The sequence below is a fragment of the Carcharodon carcharias genome, chromosome 9 (assembly GCF_017639515.1).
Source record: "Carcharodon carcharias isolate sCarCar2 chromosome 9, sCarCar2.pri, whole genome shotgun sequence".
NCBI lineage: Eukaryota > Metazoa > Chordata > Chondrichthyes > Lamniformes > Lamnidae > Carcharodon > Carcharodon carcharias.
In genome coordinates, this window is record NC_054475.1 from 93,753,207 (window position 1) to 93,771,514 (window position 18,308).

Sequence of the window (18,308 nt, forward strand, 5' to 3'; positions counted from 1 at the left end):
GGCCGGACCACGATTTCACGCTGGAGGGCCAATTAAGGCCTGCCCAGCATGAAACACATGCTGCAGCGCTCAGCACTACCTATGTAGGGAGGGGGGGGGGTGGTGGAGGCGGGTGAGCGGGGAACTTTGTGCATGTGCGCGGGTAAAGCTCCCTGAGGCACAGAGCTGCCTCAGGGAAATGAAGATATGAAAAATTAAAAATAAAGCATTTTAAAATGTTAAAAAACATGTCCCCTCATGTGACTCTGTCACATAAGCAGGGACATGTTAGCAATTAGTATGAAAATTTTTTTTTTCTAATGACAAACCGAAACCTCATCCCACCCATGGATGAGGTTTCACAAAAAATGCAACAGCCGCTTAGCCTTTTCACCTTCCTGTCAACCAGACAGTTAGATGAGCAGCAAAAAATTTAAATCAATTACATTCTTAATGGCCTTAATAAGCCTTTTAATTGTCGGGGAGCACGCTGCCAACTCCAATGCACACCCACTGACTGAAATATCACATGTCATTTTACATTCGTTTGGGTCGGGCACGCGCCCACCCAATGAGCGAAAAATTCTGCCCTTGGTGTCTCCAGAAATATATAGAGCAGGCACGAACTCAATCACAAGCTCTAGTGCAGTCTCAGCAAGGCCGAAAATCAATGCTCATGCAAATGCTGACAATAACCTGGCTGTGGGACACAGACAGTTGGATGCATCTGGAGCTGATGACTGGTGTTGTATAAACAGCACCTTAGGCACAATTCCATTTAAAATCATCGAGCTATATATAACTGCTTGAAGTGTATCCCTTAATCTCTTTACTTATGAATAATTGTCCAGGAAATGGTGGCTTTATTGGTAAATGCATGCCTGGAATCTTAGATTGAATTCAATCAGATTGTGATGTGTTACGTTCTACTATGAGGTCGCTTTGCTTGTGAACTGGTTGCACGCTCATCTGTCAGCTGGTGAGTCTATTACAATATACTGCAGATGCAGAGACCAATATGAAATGAAGCACATACTATTTATTTACACAAATAACAGAGCACTAACATGATGTATGCTCCTCCAACCAGACCCTACTCTAGACTAACAGTAATGTGATAGCCCGTGCTACACAGCTATTGGGTCTTATAGTTATGTGGTCAATCTGCTCACACTCTCTTAAAGGTGTATTACACCTCAGATTACCACATCCCTCCCCTTTACTTGAAGGTACATTTTACAATATATTAACTATTTGCAAATTTAGCCTCTCAAGAGGCTTTTTCAAATACGTCGACTGATGTAGTTCTACGACTTCAGATGGTTTACCTGAGGCCTCCCTCTCGGGAGTTATCAGTCAATAAGGCTCCCTAGTAGGAACCTGTAAGTTTGCCTCTTCAACCCTCTCAGGCTCAACAGGTCCTACAGGTCCTTCCAAAGCAAGAGGAGTTCCTTCTCCTTGCGGTGTAGACCCAAACGGGAATGTTTGATGCACCTTTACTTATGGATCTGTTTCCCTTTTCCTGAGGTGATCTACATGTCTCCTGATTATCAACCAATATATAGTAGGACAGGGGTCCTGTCACTGTACTGACTTTGCCTGATAGCCATTTGGGCCCATCTCCAAAGTTCTTTGTGAAAACAGCTTCTCCTATAGTGAAGTTTCTTTCACAACTGTGGTAATTGTGTTCATTTTTCTGGCCCCCTGCCTTCTCTCTACCCTCCCCAATAAATTTGGCCTTATGAGGCTTATCCGTGTCCTGAGACGTCTCTTTATTAATAACTCTGTGGGGGCAACACTGGTGGTCATATGTGGCATAGTCCAATGGCTGAGCAGGAAATGTGATAATTTTGTCGCTATGGAGTCCCCATTTAGTTTTTTTATTCCAGCCTTAAAGGCCTGGGCTGCCTTCTCAGCCAACCCATTGGACACAGGGTGGTATGGCAAGGTCTTGACATGTGTTATGCCATTGCGATTTGTAAATCTTTGGAATTCCCGTTGGTGAATGCTGTTCCATTATCATACACTATTATCTCTGGTAAACCGTGTATTGCAAAACTCTGATGCAATCTGTCTATGGTGGTGGCAGATGTGGGTGACCTCACCTCGGATGCATCCATCCATTTGGAATGAGTCAATAAGTAAGAGGAACATTGTGCCCTAAAAAGGCCGACAGAGTCCATGGCCAAGGGCCTCCAATCAAGCCCCAAAGAAATCTCTGAAGAGGAATCTGGAGGCACCCTCCCTGAAGACTCATCACAGCGCTCACCCACACCCTGGCACTGGTGGGTGGGATTCCCATGTTGAGCCCTTCCTGCCCCCAACTTAACTGAAGTCAGTTTTCCCAACTTCGGGAATCTGAATGTGGATACTGCTGCCCGATTCTCCCAGTCCTCCTGTTATCATGTCAGTTCTGATGGGCTCTATTAAATTCCACTCTTTAACTCCATTTTTCTCTCCACAGCTGCTGCCATGACTTGCTGAATATTTCCAACACGTTCAGTTTTTATTTCAGATTTCCAGTAGCATTCTGCTTTTGCATTGACTACTAATCTCTGCTTTCTGTCATATATTTCATATCCATGTAGCCACTAACCCTTTAATCCCTTGGGCCTGAATTTCGCTATCAAGTCTATTATACAACACTTTGTCAAATGCCTTTTGAAAGTCCATAAATACAGCATTAAACATACTGCTTTAATCAACCTTCTCCATTATTTCATCAAAAAACTTAATCAAGTTGGTCAATCATTGATTTGCCTTTAACAAAGCCACCCATCCCAGCTGTCAGTTATTCATTTATATTTTTCCAAGTGAAAATTAATCTTGGCCAAAATCTTCTGCTATTGTGAACCCCACCACATTCTCACCTCCACCCCAATTAAGTCTATGGTGGAAAGGCCTGCAGATGATCTTCTTGCCCTGTTGCCATTTGAGATGCTTAAATGGCCAATTAAGGCCTCCTTAGGGCCTCATCCCACCACTGCTGGTATTAACCCAGCAGTTGGAGCTTGCCATGTGGGGAGCACAACAAGCAAACCCTTGTGCCTAATATTGGTGGTGGGGAATCCTTTAGAGACAGAGTTGAGGGCTGATATCTTGACAGGCTGGCGGCGGGCCTTTCCTTAAGGTCAAGGACCCCGGGTGGAAGTCCCACCTGCCTGTCTGGGGTGGGGAGGCATCCCTTGTTCAACTGCATTCAAAGTCTTATCAAGGGACCCCGGCATCAAAAGGGTGTTCTGCTGTGAGCTACTCCCTGGTCATTCCCAAGGGTGCAGTGGAGCAGAAGGAGGCAATTTCTGCACCTGCTGGCACTGCATGCAGCTCTTGACCATTTTTATGTTCTCAGTGTTCATCCCTGACCACCATAAGTAGCTGCGCGTTAACATTTCATTCTAGAAATACTGGGGTGAATGCTATGCAATTCTATCAATAATGGTTGTCTTCCTCTGGGAGGCACAATGACTCTCGCTCCACACAATAAGATGCCATCCTGGCAGGTGAACTCTATCCCCTGTTAAAACAGGGCCTCCTTTTGTCTGACTTTGGCTCTTAAATCATCCCTGCAAGACTTGTTCCCTGACATGAGACAAAACTGGATCGTGGTCTGTCCATTCTCTGATCTGTTTGGTATTCACTGGTGACGAATCTGGAAAGTTTATTAACAAGACAAGTTCTTGAGGGATGGGGACGTTCACATTGTTGTCCTTCAGGGGTAATGGGTTAGTGCATCGGCATTGGCAATCTTACTTCCCGGCCGGTGGATAAAAGTATATTCGTAAGCAGCTAGAATCAGTGCCCGGCTTTGAATCCATCTGAGGCAATTGAAGATAATGCCTTATCTTCTCCAAACAAGCCCAGTAGTGGCATGTGATTGGATATGATGGTAAAATGGCGATGATGGATGTATTGGTGGAATTTCTTAATGACACATACAATGGATAAGCCTTCTTTCTCTATTTGTGAGTACTTTCATTCTGCCACACTGAGTGTTCTTGAGATGTAGTTCAGAACCATCCGCCATCCGTAGGAGAGTACTGCCCCTACTCCGTAAGGAGATGCATCGCAAGTTAAAATCAATTCTTTCTTTGGGTCGAAATGTACCAACAAGGCCGATGAACATAGTAACTGCTTTATTGCCATCAAAGCCTGTTGTTGTGGGGCTTGCCAAGTACTTTTGACAAATTTGAGAGAAAATGACCATAGTAGTTAACCATTCTCAAGCAGGACTTGAGTTCTGTGGCGGTTTTTGGTGCTGGCACCTCACAAATAGCTCTCACCTTGTCTTCTACTGAGTGAAGGCCCTGACAGTCATCCCTATGACCCAGGTAAATCACTTCTTTTACTTGGAAGATACATTTTTCCCTTTTCAAACGTACTCTGGCTTGTGAGAAATGCTTCAATATCTCTTCCAAGTGAGCCAGGTGTTCTTGATCAGTTTGTCCTTTTACTAGATATCATTGAGCTAAACCCCTACACAGGGTAGACCTTAGAGTAAATTTTCCATAGTCCGTTGGAAAATGGCACAAACCAATGAGACTCTGAAGGGTAACCTGGTATTCTGGTATAACCCCCATGTGTGTTGATAGTCACAAGATCCCGAGAAGCCTTTTCTAGCTCAACTTGCTGGTAAGTGTGGCTCATGTCAATTTTCGTTATGCGGTTCCCCCTTCCAGTTTGGAGTACAATTCATCAATTTTTGGTATAGGATGCCTCTCAAGTTTGGCCACTTTGTTAACAATCAACTTGTAGTCCCTGCATTTTCACACACTCTGGTCAGGCTTTAGTGCTGGAACCATGGGTGCTGCCCATTCGGAAAATTGTACAGGTTGTAAGACTCCCAACCTTTCCAGCCTGTCAAATTCAACATCAACTTTCTCCTTGTGATGCATAGGGGACTGGCCTCACCTTCAAATATCTGAGGGTTTCTCCAGGATCCAAGTGGATTTTAGCTTACAGTCCTTGAATCTTCCCAAGCTCTTCCCTGAATACAGGGGCATATTTCTGTAATAATTCTTGCAGCTCTTTCATCCTGAGTTGAAAAATCTCAGTTCACTCCAACTTTAATTCTTTAAGCCAGTTCCAACCAAGTAAAGTTGGACCCTCCCCTGCTACCAATTTTGCTACTATGAATGTGGTTTTTATCCGTTAAACCATTGCTTTTTGCTGGTCTGTTAATGGTGGCTGTTTCCCCCTTTCCACAGAGCCCTGCGCTGCCGTGCCATTTCCAACTGGTGCCTCCCTCCCAACGTGAAGGACGCCGCCATTTTGTGCTCCCTTGATTGCTTCTGAATCCCTGACTGCGCTCTCTATTGAGAACGCCAACTCCAGCGCCTTGCTGAGGTCTAAATTTGTTTCTGACAACAATCTTTTTTGAATGGCATCTTAGTTAATCCCACACACTAACAGGTCTCTTAACATGTCAGTTGTTTTAAGGCTGCTACATAGCAACTGACTGTCTCTCCAGGGATGCAACACCTTGAATTGAATTTAAAACATTGTGTTGGTACTGAGAGTTTTGGCTAAAATTGGCTTTTCACAAGATTCACCAACTCATCAAAGCATTTGGAATCTGTGGCATTGAGTGCTGTTAGACTATGGATTAGGCCTTATGTTTTACTGCCACATGTCAATAAGAAGATCACCTGCCTCTTCTCCTCCCCGATATGTCGTTGGCCAAAAGAAAATGGCGAGGCGTTCGATATATTGTGACCAGTCATCAGTGGTCTGATCAAACAGTTCAATGCAGCCAAATTGTGACATACTGGAGGGAGATAACGTCGACGAGTATGATGAGGGCTGTACTTACAATCAGCCTGCAAAATACAGCTAATTCACTTCAGTTGAGTTTTCGCAGCTTTTCTTGGTACCATTGACTGGTTGTGTTTTGCCTCATCGCCAGTTGTTATGTTCTACTATGGGGTCGCTTTGCTCACGAACCAGTTGCACACTTATCTGTCAAGGGTGAGTTGATTACAATATACTGCAAATGTAGAGACCAATATGAAATTAAGCACAAACTATTTATTTACACGAACAACAGAGCATTAACATGATGTGTGATTCTACAGCCAGACCCTACTCTAGACTAACATTTACATGGTAGCCCGTGCTACACAACTATCGGGCCTCATGGTCAAGTGGTCAATCTGCTCACACTTTCTTAAAGGTGTATTACACCTCAGATTACCACATCCCTCCCCTTTACCTGGTGAAGCTACATCACAGGACTACTTGCCTGCCAAACAGCGTAAGCAGCAAGTGATAGACAGAGCTAAGCAATCCCACAACCAACAGATCAGATCTAAGCTCTGCAGTCCTGCCATATCCAGTTGTAAAAGGTGGTGGACAATTAAACAACACACCGGAGGAGGAGGCTGCATAAATATCCCCATCCTCAATGATGGGGGAGCTCAGCACATCAGTGCAAAAGATAAGGCTGAAGCATTTGCAACAATCTTCAGCCAGAAGTGCCAAATGGATGTTCCATCTTGGCCTACTCCAGAGGTCCCCAGCATCACAAATGTTATTCTTCAGCCAATTTGATTCACTCCACGTAATATCAGGAAAGGGTTGAAGGCACTGGATACTGCAAAGGCTATGGGCCCTGACAATATTCCGGCAATAGTACTGGAGACTTGTGCTCCAGAACTTGCTGCACCCCTAGTCAAGCTGTTCCAGTGCAGCTACAAGACTGGTGTCTACCTGGCAATGTGGAAAATTACCCAAATGTGTCCTGTACACATAAAGCAGGACAAAACCAATCCGGCCAATTACCACCCCATCAGTCTACTCTCGATCATCAGTAAAATGATGGAAGGGATCATCAACAGTGCTATCAAGCAGCACTTGCTTAGCAATAACCTCACTAACACCCAGTTCGGATTTAGCCAGGATCTTCCAGCTCCTGACCTCATTACAGCCTAGATTCAAACCTAGACAATAGAGCTGAACTCCCGAGGTGCGGTGAAAGTGACTGCCATTGACATCAAGGCAGCATTTGACCAAGTGTGGCATCAAGGAGCCCTAGGAAAACTGGAGTCAATGGGAATCAGAGGGAAAATTCTCTGCTGGTTGGAGTCATACCTAGCACAAAGGAAAATGGTTGTGGTTGTTGGAGATCAGCCATCTCAGCTCCAGGACATCACTGCAGGAGTTCCTCAGGGTAGTTTCCTCAGCTCAACCATCTTCAGCTGCTTCACCAATGACCTTCCTTCCATCATAAGGTCAGAAGTGGGGATGTTCGCTAATGATTGCACAATGTTCAGCACCATTCACAGCTCCTCGGGTACTGAAGCAGCCCATGTCCAAATGTAGCAAGATCTGGACAATATCCAGGCTTGGGCTGACAAGTGGCAAGTAACATTCATGCCACACAAGTGTCAGGCAATGACCACTTCCAGCAAGTGAGAATCTAAGCATCGTCCCTTGACATTCAACGGCATTGCCATCATTGAATCCCCCCATAATAACAACTTGGGGTTACAATTGACCAGAAACTGAACTGGACTAGCCATATAAATACTGTGCCTACAAGAGCAGGTTAGAGGCTCGGAATCCTGTGGCAAGTAACTCACCTCCTGACTCCCCAAAACCTGTCCACCATCTACAGGGCACAAGTCAGGAGTGTGATGGAAAACTCCCCACTTGCCTGGATGAGTGCAGCTCCAACAACACTCAAGAAGCTCGACACCCTCCAGGACATAGCAGTCCACTTGATTGGCACCCCATCCACAAACATTCACTCCCTTAACCACCGACGCACAGTGGCAGCAGTGTGTACCATCTACAAGATACACTGCAGGAACTCACCAAGGCTCCTTAGGGAGCACCTTCCAAAACCACAACCTCTACCATCTAGAAGGACAAGGGCAGCACACACATGGGAACACCAGCACCTGGAAGTTCCTGTCCAATCCTCACACCATCCTGAGTTGGAAATATTTCACCATTCCTTCACTGTGGCTGGGTCAAAATCCTGGAACTCCCTCCTTCCCTCCCACCTGGTGTACTTACACCATGTGGACTCCATTGGTTCAAGAAGGCAGCTCACCATCGCCTTCTCAAGAGCAATTAGGGATGGGCAATAAATGCTGGCCTAACCAGTGAGGCCCACATCCTATAAATGAATTTTTTAAACTGGGCTGGATCCCAAGGCGACCTCCTTTTGTGCGTCAATCACAAATTACAGTGATGATTCACAACCCTCTAGATTAAAAAATGTTTCTCCCGCATCCATATCCCCTGGTCCTATATCCATCAATAGCTGGAAACAGTTGTTTTTATTTACCCTGTCTGACCCCTGCATAGAGACATCTTTATCAAATCACCCACACTCTTCTATTCTAACAAAGGCTTATTCAACCTTTTCTTCGTATTTGATTTCTAAGATAGCTGCCCTGTGAGGACAGACAGGGTAGAATAGATCTATGTTGCCTGGGCTTTAGAAGAATAGGAGGTGATTTCATAGAAGTGTATAAATGTCTTACAGGGCTTGAGAAGGGTAAATGCTGAGAGGCTGTTTCCCATAGCTGGACAGTCTAGGACTAGGATTCTTCATCTCAGGATGATGGGTCAGCCATTTATAACAGAGATAAGGAGAATTCTTCTCTCTGAGTGTTGTGAATCTTTGAAGTTCTTTTCTTTCATTCATTGATGGAATGTGGGTATCACTGGCTGGGCCAGAATTTATTGCCCATCCCTAATTGCCCTTGAGTGGGTGGTGGTGAGATGCCTTCTTGAACCTTCACTCCATTCTAGAACATTCTTTGTTCCAGAGTGCTGTGGAAGCTTGGTCAATGAGTATACTCGAGACTGAAACCAATAGATTTTTGGGCACCAATAGAGTAAAGGGATATGGCAATAGGATGGGACGTGATGTAAAAAAGCAGCCATTATCTTACTGAATGGTGGAGCAGGCTCAAGAGGCTGTACGACCTACTCCTGGGCAAGAATTTTCGGGTCGGTCAGCGGTGACGTTGGACATCACTGCGCGTCATTTAGATTTTCAGTTCAGCGGGCATGCAGCTGAGTCGGCTGCCCACCCACCAAACTGTCAAAGGCCTATTAGGGCCATTTAAAAAGCAATTAAAGTAATAAACTGAGCTGTCCGTCCAACCTTAAGGTTGCTGGGCAGGCAAAGAGCTCAGGCGGCCTTTGCATTTTTCATGGAACCTCATCCACGGGTGGGATGAGGTTTCATGAAGGGTTTATAAATTTAATAAATTTTTCCATTAATGTTCATTGACATGTCCCAGCTCATATGATGCTGTCACATGAGGGGACATGTCCTAAATTTTTTTATTTTCCTTATTTAAATTTTTGAAACTTAAACTAATCTCCCTGAGGCACCTTTTTGTGTGGAAGAGCGCAGGCCCTAACTCAGGGAATCCACCCCCCCCCCCTCCTGCTCAGGGACCGCTCAGTGCTTTCAGGCATGCTTCACGCTGGGAGGGCCTTAATTGGCCCGCCCACATAAACTGGCGGTACAGCCCCAATCAGGGGCACAGATTGGGTTCATCCCCCCCCCCCCCCCGCCACCCCCACACAACCTCCTCTATTGGGGGAAATTTCTGCCCCTGGTCTTAGTTCATATGTTATTCTTTAAGGGGTGCCTTGGCCTTGTTTGGCATAAAATACTAAAGAATAATTCCATGCTGAGGGCTCACAAACCCATGCCCATCCAACAGTATACCGCTGTTCACAACTTTTGTGGGTCTATCCTCTCCCAGGAAAGGATATATGCGGAGATAGTTAGACTGGGTAATGATGGCACATTCCCTTCCCTAAAAGACATTGGTAAACCTGTTGAGTTTTAACTATTGGCTATTTTTCCAGTACAAACCCACACAAAATTCAGTTTCACCATGGTGGAATTTGAACTGATGACCTTTGAGTTATGAGTTTAGAGACATAGCTATTCAACTACCATACTTTATAAGTGGAGCTGCGCCATTTTGCTAAGATTCACCATTACCCACAGTATGTAGCAGCCCCTTTATAGTGTGAGCAGTTACTTAACTGTTTAACTTGACATTAAAAAATAATGGGCAGATATGAAGTCAAGGGCTATTGCAGGATTACTGTAGAAAATGGAATTCTAACACATGCCCGACTGGCCTTCCACATTCTATCCTTCATAAAATTGAGGCCATCAAAACTTTGCTTACCGAATCCTAACTTATACCCATTCACTCATCATCCTTGTGTCTTGAATCTAAATTGGCTCCTGGTTAAGTAATGCCTCAATTTTTAAAATTCTCATCCTTGGTCAGAAATCCTCACCCCTCCCTTTCCCTGTAATCTCCTTCAGCCCTACAACCCTCCAATGTATCTGAATTTTTCTGATTCTGGTCTCCTGAGTGTTCCTGGTTTTCACTGCTCTACATTTGGCAGCCATGCAGTCAGCTGCCAGAGCCATAAGCTCTAGAATTTCTTCCCTAAACCTCCACCTCCCTTTACTCCTTTAATATGCTCCTTAAAGCCTACCTCTTGTGTCAAGCTTTTGATTATCTACCCTAAAATTTCCTTGTGTGGTTTGGTAACAAATTTTGCTTTATAACTCTCCTGTGAAGCACCTTGGAGTCTTTTATAATGTCAAAGATGCTAAATAAATACAACTTGTTGGCAATTTAGTAATCTATTTATTTCATACAAGGCAATAACAAACCAAATAAAAATTAGCTTGTGGGATTATTGCAAATTCTTTTCACCTCCAATATGTTGATTCAAATTCAGTTTATATGCATAGATAGAAAGTCTCTTCCCTCATCTGCCAGCAAGGATTCTACTTTCTTCTGATGAAAGTTCATCAACCTGAAACGTTAACTCTGTTTCTATCTCCATAGGTGCTGCCTGACCTGCTGAGTATTTCCAACATTTTCTGTTTCTATTTCAGATTTCCAGCATCTGCATTATTTTGCTTTTCTATGAGGATTCTACTTGCAATGGATTTGGGCACTCCCAATTTAGTTGCCAGTACGAAGAATCTTACAGCACAAAACTGGCCCTATTTATAGTATAAAATTGGTAATCTTACTCAGAGGCCCACATGATCGGCAGAATTTTGCCCTCAGATGGCGGGCAGGCCCCACCAGCTCAGCGGAAGGCAGACAGCCGACCCCCGCCACCGAAACGGGGCCCGCAGCCATTTTGAGTGGGCGGGCCAACGAAGGACTACCCAGCAGCCTGCCCAACAGGAAGCATTATGCGCTTCCTGTGTGGGGGTGGGGGGGAAGGGATTTCCCCATCTGTCAAAGTGCACTCTTTTGCGCATGCGCAGGAAAGAGCACACTGTTCCCTGAGGCAAAGTCCTGTCTCAGAGAGATTAGTGACAGGTAAGAAAAGTCAAAAAATAGAAAAATTAAAACATTATTAACATGTCCCCCTCATGTGACAATGTCACACGAGATGGGACCTGTTAATAAAAATGACATAAACTTTATTAGACTTTTTAAAAATGGACATGAAACCTCATCCCGCCAGTGGATAAGGTTTCATGCTTTATCAGAAGGCCACTGGGGCTCCTGGTCTGCCCGCCAGCCTTAAGATTGGACAGGCAGGTCTTTAATTATCTTAATTAGCCTGTCAATGGCCTTAATTGGCTCGACAGGTCAGCGGGTGGACAGCTGATTTCGCTGTCCGCCCATCTTCCTAAAAATTTAAAGGGACCGGGATGACGTCGGGGGTTCCTCCCGACGTCATCCCGCGTCATTTTCCCATTGGCGAGTGGGCCCCGCCCCCAAATCGCCAACGGGAAAATTCAGGCCGATGTGTGGTGTGGGTAATTAGTGCCCCACTAGTATAGTAGGAGGTGGTTTTCTGAAGATGGGGTACATTAGGGTGGGTTTTGAACTTCATCAGGACAATACCTGAACGAGCAGTGCTTGTATTGTACAGTATTTGCTAGAATAAAGAAATGAAGTATAGCTTTCAGTAATTTAAGTCAATGAATTTTCCAACTTATGCTAAGACATTCTTGGTTGGAATGTTACCTGGCCCTAGTTCGAAGTTTTTTTAAAAATTAATTTGAGATTTGGGAATCCCTAGCGTCTGTGGCCCTTGAGAAGGTGGTGATGATCTTTCTTCTTGAACTTCTTCAGCTTGTGTGGTGAAGTGCTCCCACAATGCTATTAGGTAGGGAATTCCATGAATTTGACCCAGCAATGTTGAGGAAACAATATATATCCAAGTGAGTGGGGTATGTGTCTTGGAGGGGAAGTTGAGGGTAATGGTATTTTCATGCAGATGCTGCATTTGTCCATCTTGGCAGTAGAGGTCATGGGTTTGGGAGGTGCTGCCAAAGAAGCCATGTTGAATTGCTACACTGCATCCAGTACAGATAGTACACGGCCGTCACAACCTGCTGATCGTAGAGGAAGCAGCTACTTTAAGCCAGTGGATGGGGTGCCAATCAAACACACTACTTTGTCTTGGATGGTGTTATTGGAGCTAAATCCCATTCCCAGGTATGGGAAGCATTCCATCACACTCGAGAGGAAACAGCACACTCAAACTCCGTGCAAAGAATAACATCAATGATGAATAATAGCCAAAGCAAAAAGGTTACCAATCTACTTCTATGTTTGCACTAAGACTTGGAATACTAGACTGAGAGTCAATGAATTCTTGAAGAATAGAAGATAACAGTTGCATTGATATTTGCTGACAGGTAAACACTGCAATACAAGAGAGCAAACTGAAAGAGGAATGCGATGAGCTGATGGACATTATTAGGCAAAGGAAGCAGATCATTGCTGTGAAAATCAAAGAGGGAAAGGTAGGCACTTTTCTGTGTAAATTGTTCATTTAAATTCACTCAAACAAAGACCAGGTTCTTAGTCCTATGGTCTATGGTTCACAACACATTGAGTAAGACACTTCTTCATATGGTATATGGAATAGCCTTTATTCATGACTAGCTTGAATGATCAGCTCAACCGGAAAACAGAGGAGCTTTCAGCTTTAATTCCTATCTTTTGAATTCTCTAAAGAACCATTAAAAACCATGCTCCTTTATACATTATATTTTATCTATATCAAATGTCATAGATAATAATTCATGATGCCAGAAATCCCACTCGTTGAGAGCTGCCGGTCAATCAGAGGCTGACTCCAGTGTCTTTGACAAGGATTGTTTATGGATCCCTAGACTCAGGTGAGTGAGTGAGGTGGGATGGAGGGGTCACATGGGGATTGGAGGCAAGAGCAGGGGGGTTGGCTTTCAGCAGTCACATCCCCCTTCACAATGCCAGATCCCTCAATCAGGCACTGAGTACCTTTGAAAGAGGGACCCGCCCTCAAAGGCACAGGCAGCATTCAAAGGTTGTGGATAAGTCATGCCATTCACATTTAATCCCTGAGCCTCCACTAAATTCTGTTGGGCTCAAGGATAATTGCTGTCAATTGGCTCAATAATAAGCCTAATTGACATCCCACCGTAAGCAGGCAAGTTTCCCTCGTGAGTCCCTTGCAGCCTTCAGCTTAATTGCCTTTCGCATGATTAAGTGGGCCCTACTGCCAAGTTTCGCACCAACATTGGCTGCAGTAAATCCAGCCCTGTCAACTCGTGCAAGTAGTTGTAGCTGTTTATCTTCCTTAAAAGAGTTACTGACTTAACTGTTCCTAAACTCTGAAAAACAGGCTTTATCTTTCTATACTACAGTTAATCAATCATCTGCCTTTCTTTATACCTAAATGTCTAAAGCTGGACCTTAATCACTCATGGTTGACTTCATTAGTCTCATGTATTTCTATACACAAGCACTTTTTATATCAAAGGCAAGATTTGTCTGTCAACACTTCAAAGCCCACCCTATGTATCCTGGAAGACCAATTGCTCAAGCTACAAAGAAGTTTGACAATAATCCTTAATTCTCCAAGATGCCCAAGATGCATCCCCCCAGAATGTCTAGCACAGGCCTTTAAAGTTTAAAAAAATGTCACCAGAGAGGAAGTGTTGTTCCATTAAAGAGGAAGTATCACTATGGCAAAATCATGATGCCATTCTTTAAATGACAGCATTTATTTCTTAAATACTCAGCCACATTTTGCACTGAGATTCGTGGACTACTGAGACTGCTGATGTGATAATGGTCCGATATTACATCTACCGCTATAGGTTGCTTTTACTTTTGAATTTTAGTTTTAAGGTGATCAGAATTTGTTGTTCTTTGTTTTCTGAAAAGGGAAGACGAGATGGTTTACTATATGTTGGAAGATTGGGCTCTTGACGGCAAGGTTCAACAATTTAAATGGCATCTCGATGATGTTCCATCATTAATCAGTTATGATTAAGTTTCCTCTCTTAAAAAAACATCCCATTATTGACCCTGCTCTTCTGATGTAGAAGCTCTCCTGTTTTTTTTCTTGTTCTCTGTCTTAAAATAATGCATTAAAAATAACGCCACGAATTGTGACATATTTTGGTGAGTGAGACATAAGCAGATTACTGCTCATGTAGCATTTGCATTCAATAAATATAAGGGGACCCTTAGAATTTATGCAATTTTTTCCTACGCCTTAACAGCTGAATTGTGTTCATGGAAATCTTGGGCTCACACCGGTGAAAATATACATGATTCCCAGTTGTGATTTGTATTTAGTGCTGGGTATTTAGGTAAACTGCTTAAAGCTCTCTCATAACTTGACAACAGTCAGATTTCAATCAAATAACAGTGGAGTTAGCTGGAAAATAGTTCAAAAGAGGAGGCCAGGTCCATTTTGAAGGTTAAATCTCATAAGCATAGGCCCGATGGACTGCAGGGGAACAATGAGACCCCTGGGGCAACCCACCACCTCAATATAAAGCAGCCTACAGACCAGGGCAAGTGGGAGCACTCCTCCTCTGGTCACATAAATACAAATGAAAGTTTACTTGCTAAGCTCCTCAACTGTTGGACCGCCAGCTGATACTGGATGGAGCATGCAGTGTGCATGGTATGCCCAGCACTGTCCTAAAATGACAATCAGGGTTCATAAGGCCTTCATTTGTATATTAAAAAGCTTTACTCAAGTGGGTGTTCTGACAAGGCCCTTCTGACATTAGTGTTACCCAGAATGGGAGCAGGAGCATAATGGTAAACATTACCCCACCTTTTAAAAGCACTTAGTGGCTGAAGTTAAAACCTACCTGTGTCTTACTCTGCTGTGAACACTAACAGATTGCTGAAAATATTAGTGATATTTTCAATTCATATTTACCCAGTGAGCTAATTGTTAGGGTTATCCCAGTTTTGATCATCAGCCTGTTATGTAAATATATCTGTCCCGGAATTTAAGAGGATTAAATCTGTGGTATCTCTCTTCCAGCAGACATGACAATTATGCAAAATTTTTCAAGGTTTTCAATGAAAAGCAGGAAATTATTATTTATTTAAGAAAATGAATTGGCAAAGCCAGAGCTATTCCCCACTGACCATGAAGTTGTCATGGGAGGTGTGCGCCATAATCCTAATGTCATTTAGGACAAGAGTTAACCATTCAATGCCTTTGATTTCATCGTTCAATGCACAATAAATTACTGTAAAATGAGTTTATTCTGCAGTAAATACATTTGCTATATTCGCATCTCACTTGAGTTTCTCAAAATATTTATTGTTAACATTATTTAATAATTAAGCTGATTCGAAGTATTTCAGAAATAAAATCAAAATGTTGGCATTAAAATCAAAAATTTCTAGAAATTAGCAGAAGCTAAGACAGTGTCTTGAAAGTGACGAGTATCTTAGGTATAGATCTCTTATCCTTTCTCATGTCGGGTGAGATTAGTTAACTCAGCACAGGTCAGAGATCTAATCTGGCAAAATAGCATATCATCAGACTTAGTGGTGAATTTACCATCCAATAGAAGTAGGGCAGTACCACCCAAAAACAGTGGGCTAGGACCTAAGATTGTCACCATCATTGTGACCATGCCAATATTCCTTCAGGTCCACTGCTTGGCAGCCTCGAGTTAGGCAATAGGCTCATTTAAATGCTCCTCCCAATACACAGAACTCTAATCAGAATTTTTAGACTGAACCAATCAGAGCATACTTTCCTGTGTTATTGTGTAATTCCAATATTGGTTTCATCCATTAAGAATTCCCAACAGGATTCTGACATTCTGCAGTGGAGTTTTTTAATATAGTGGTTCATATTAAAATAAGTATCCTGTAGGTCATGATACAAAAGGGTTGTTCAATGCAATAATTGAAACAGTTATTTCAACATTATTGAAAAATTATCTTTGACTTGCCAAAGCATCCTCCAGAGAGCAATGGTCATTTACTGAAGAATATTAATCATGCTTATGTATCCCTTAAGGGCCAAGATTTTCTTTAAAGTACTATTGCATTTGAAAACAGTCACTGCAGTGAACTCTACAGACAATTGAGCAGAATTTATTTTCCTGAGTTATGTTCAACAGTCTATTCATGTTGCTTTCTCTGCAGCTGGAATATGCAGATTAGTTGGGTTTTTTTCTGGCAATTCCATATGACTAGCGATCAAATCTGGCACCTTAGCATATCACTACACTTTTGGGATGCACTTTCCACATTACCATCTCCAGTTCCCCTCTTCTCCTAAAAAAGTACCCATGCTGGCTCTGATCAGTATCTTTGTTTTCATTCCCAGAGACAATGGGCCAGATTTTCGTTCCCAGTCAGGTGCACAGAGACAGAAGAATCCCAGTTTCACGAGCCGGACCTATAAAAATGGCTATCTGGACATCAGATTTTTGGTCTCGGGTGGGTGCAGCCTCGAATAGGAGTTGGGCTGGGCAACCTGAGAAGAAGTGAGGAGGCTGTTGGGTGCAGAGGCGGGCTGGGTAGAAGGGCTGCCTCAGGGCTTGGGCAGTATCCAAAATAAAAGAAATGAAGATTAAAAGATCCCTCCAACCCTCACCCTTCATCCCCCATACTCCCCATGCCCCATCCATGCCAATCCATGACACCTCTTGCCACCTACCCACCTCCATGGTCCCCATAGCCCCTATGCCCTCTACCCACCCCATGACCCTAATAACCCATATGCCAACCCATGCTCCCATTCATCCCCATGGTCCTTTATAGTCCCTGTGCCAACTCATATTAACCCATGCAACTCCCATCCACCACCCTTTGTAATTTTAAGTTAACTCAACATTGTCCTTAGATTGAAACAGGGACTCTCCTGATTTAGATTTTTAATTGCATTTACTATTTAAGCTGGCAGGCGTTGGATTTTTTTTTATTCACAGTCAAAACTATGGAGGTAGGAATTTAATCTCTGCACTTGTTAGCCCATTTTTTCCCACCCAATTATTTTAATGGATTGAAAATGATGTGTGTAAAGAACTGGAGTTCCTTCCCCTATAATTTTACATTAAACCCTTTTTCTTCTTTCTAGCCTTTTTTTTATATAACCACTTCAACAATCAAAATATGAATAGGGCAAGGTATTCTTTCTACAGAAGCAGGCTCAACACCTTCATTAATGAGTCTGTTCATTCAAATCCTAAGCCTTGTTTATATATTTTCTTTCTTTCTATCTATTCCTCATCAAGGTTATGAAGTTGAGAAAACTAGCACAGCAGATAGCAAATTGTCGACAATGCTTGGAGCGGTCAGGGTCTCTCATCAGTCAAGCGGAACACAGCCTGAAGGAGAATGATCATGCACGTTTTTTGCAAACGGCCAAAAATGTAACGGAAAGGTGGGTGAGACTTGCTGGGAATATTAGCTGTTCTATGGTTCAGGCCAACTGTATCTATGTACTACCCATACATTGTAAAGGACAATTTCTCTCTCCAGTTTTCTCAGCTCCTCTCCTAAGGGTGATGACTCATGTTAGGATGCAGTTTCATATGTATCACTCATCGCTTGTTACCTTGTCCAAGCTGCCATTCTTCGATGTCAGCTTGGACAGTGACCAGAATTAGGTTAATTGGCCCTGGGATTCATTATAATTGAGTCCAATCTTGTCTTCTCCCAATGTGTACATGCAAGTTCTTCCAAGTAATGGATTATGATTATGGGCAGGAATCCTAGCTGAAGTTTCTCCTTCCTTGTCCAAGGAATACTAATGTTGATTGCAGCATTAGTATCCAACCCCATCTGCAATCAGTTAGCATAGCTTGACCCTTGGGCATTCAGCTTATATGGTTCAGATCCACACAGAATAAGGTACAACCATCAAGGCACTGGGGAGTACTTTCTTTGCTCTTTTTGTTTTATTACTTTGAAGTGCTCAATTATTAGGAAAATATTATATCAGACATTACACTTCCTAGAATTTTATAAAATGGATGACAGTTCTGTCGAAGGGTCATGAGGACTCGAAACGTCAACTCTTTTCTTCTCCACCGA

The 18,308-nt window shown here is 43.2% G+C and overlaps 1 protein-coding gene across 3 annotated transcripts in view; it reads left to right on the forward strand.

Annotated features, from left to right (window-relative positions):
- The window catches only part of mid2 (midline 2), a 277,586-nt gene that overhangs the window by 214,255 nt on the left and 45,023 nt on the right, over window positions 1–18,308 (forward strand). For all 3 annotated transcript variants that reach the window (XM_041195865.1, XM_041195864.1, XM_041195866.1), the window contains exons 4-5: window positions 12,650–12,757; window positions 17,507–17,655. In XM_041195865.1, the coding sequence (XP_041051799.1) occupies window positions 12,650–12,757; window positions 17,507–17,655 (257 nt within the window). The remainder of the gene's footprint in view (window positions 1–12,649; window positions 12,758–17,506; window positions 17,656–18,308) is intronic.